Source organism: Macrobrachium nipponense, chromosome 11, assembly GCF_015104395.2.
Source record: "Macrobrachium nipponense isolate FS-2020 chromosome 11, ASM1510439v2, whole genome shotgun sequence".
Classification (NCBI taxonomy): Eukaryota; Metazoa; Arthropoda; class Malacostraca; order Decapoda; family Palaemonidae; genus Macrobrachium; species Macrobrachium nipponense.
In genome coordinates, this window is record NC_061087.1 from 78,833,626 (window position 1) to 78,836,125 (window position 2,500).

At 37.6% G+C, this 2,500-nt stretch overlaps 1 protein-coding gene across 1 annotated transcript in view; it reads left to right on the forward strand.

Moving 5' to 3' along the window:
* The first annotated feature begins 717 nt into the window (after positions 1 to 717).
* Positions 718 to 2,500, forward strand: part of LOC135206372 (fibroblast growth factor receptor-like 1) — a 208,698-nt gene continuing 206,915 nt past the window's right edge. Inside the window, exon 1 of the mRNA XM_064237791.1 lies at positions 718 to 1,550. Coding sequence (XP_064093861.1) covers positions 1,538 to 1,550 — 13 coding nt within the window. The 5' untranslated portion in view covers positions 718 to 1,537. The remainder of the gene's footprint in view (positions 1,551 to 2,500) is intronic.

A 2,500-nucleotide genomic window follows, 5' to 3' on the forward strand; every position in this document is an offset into this window, starting at 1 on the left:
AGGTTGAGGTCTTTTGAACTCAGTTAAAACTTGGAAATGTGAGTGAAAAAAATGTCGGTGTGATGTATGCTTTTTCATTATGCACATGGAAAGCAATACTAAACATTAAAACGTGCCCAATGATTTTTTAACATATCCAATCAAGAATTTATGCTCCAAGGAATTTTTTTTCTCTTTTTAAGAAATATAATTCTTAAGGAATTTGTCAGTTTTATGAATGTAGCAGCACTTCTAGCGAACACCTTAAAATTCAACAGAATGGACGAAAAATTAAAAGTAGTCTTCATATATGGAAAGAATCGCCAAGTAAGGGTACGCTCTTTCATGAATTAAATAAAAAGTTTTACTCGTAGTAGTGAATTCAGGAGCAAACCCCCATCACAGAACGTTGTGACTTGCAGGGGAGCGGCAACATCCTACCTCCTTCGCTGAAGCAACACGTCTGGCGCCACAGGTGCCCGAAAACACCTGAGTAGTCCGGTGCCACTCCGCACATGCCAGGCGTACGAAGGATTTCATCTATACCGTGCACACGAATGAAGGCTGTTCTTCTTTTTTATCAGAAATGGAGGAACGTCTTACAAAACGTAAAGAAACTTTCGATCAAAAGACCGTTGTGTTCAAATAGCAGCTGAGGTGTAGACTGTTTGCTGTACGACAATTTGAAATGCATCGCGGGTAAAGTTCCCGTGGCACCAGTGTGTGGCAATCAGTGTCACCCCGGCACCACGGGAGATAAGACTCACAAGTCGGTGTATGTTGTGCTGTGCGGATAGCTATCTCCCAGTGTGCCGTGTTGGAGGAACTTTGCCAAAGTCAGTTATTGTTTAAAGACTTCATGCCAAACAACGTTTTATGTTAAGAAGTAGTAGTTTGAGTTACGCAGATCCAGATGGTATAGTCAAGATAAACATTCTAGAAAAGGTGAGAAAAAATAAGAGACATTCCGATAAGAACTAAATCGTATGTTATCATTTGACGGAACAGCTGGTGTTCTCACGTCAGAGTATACACGGGAGAAGAAACTATGAAGTGAAGATATCCAAGTCAAGGAAAACGTTTAACAAACAGTCGTTGTCACAACACTCGCCTGCTAAAAGTGGAAAGGAATATTAAAAGCAAAAGAAGGCTGTTTTTGAAATAAGACAATATTTACTGAAATGGACAAGTGCAACCAAGTGGCCAATCCTGTAAACAGGAAAGAGTGTATCACGTAATAAACAGTGGCCTCCCGGAAGAGACGATATAAAAACCTATCTCGAAGCCAGTTGAACTTATTTATTTCTCCTGCATCTCACACCCCCAGCCCCCTCCCTGCACAACAAATTGTCCGGGTGGATTTCTTGGCCAGTAGTCCTTAGAGATTAAGGAAGGGATTAGCCAAAGGAGGGGGAGGTTTACCAGGCCCGGATTAACGGTGATAGAAGAGTTGAGGCGTTGAGCATGACACGTCCGGACCTGAGCAAGGCGATCTTGAGAGTAAAAGGATTTAGACGACAACAGCGACCAAGTGTCTAATTCGGATCCCTGGGTCCTCATGGCACGAGAAGGTGAGCAAAGAAGTCAGTCAGTCAGTTTCTCTCTCTCTCTCTCTCTCTCTCTCTCTCTCTCTCTCTCTCTCTCTTGGATGCATTTAATTTCTTTCTTTATAAAATGTAATACAATTCGTCAATTTTTGCAAGTGCTTGTCTAGTAATTAGTGCCTTAGGCTACCTTAGACATAAAAATATTGTAAGCTGGTTTTTCACACAAAAATGTCAGCAATTTTTTTGCTTCAATCTTTTGTCTTTCCCTTCACAAAAATCTATTCTTTTATATATTATTGCAGTCTGCTCATCATTTAAAAAAAATGGTATATGGAATGGCATCTTAGAAGCGTTCCTAGTAATTAATCTATTTATATAGTTTGTGGTATCTTTCAATTGTTACTACCTAATTTCGGAATTTCTTGCATGTTTGCTGCATGTTTTTAAAAACAACATTTCGTCTTATGGTTAAGTATCTATGAAGAAAATACAATTTTCCGTGTTACTAACATAATTCCTGTATTCTGCGGGGTAAGTATGCATAATCTTAAATTTATTTTCGGTTCTGTCATTTTTCAGTTATTATTAATAATAATACTTCTAATTATACAGTAAATAAGAACATTCTTCCTTCTACTAATTCTGACAATTTACTAAGAAAGTGTTCACTCTCAAAACAAAAGTGGAAACTGCATCATTTTTTTTATTGTAGGCAAGTTTCTTTACTATCTCATCAAAAGTAATTATTTTATTCGGCAGAACAGAAAAGCCCACGGTAATAAAAATAATATGACAGTGATGGAACAAGTAGAAGGAAGGCTTGTGTTACGTTAACTTAGAGAGTTGGATTAGATTTTTCTTTTTCAGCCAACTTACTCTCATTTAGAATATTAACGTTATAATAATATTAGATATGAAAAGTACTATTGCCATATTTATGAGCGAATTTTGTCAGGTTTGAACTTTATTAAAAA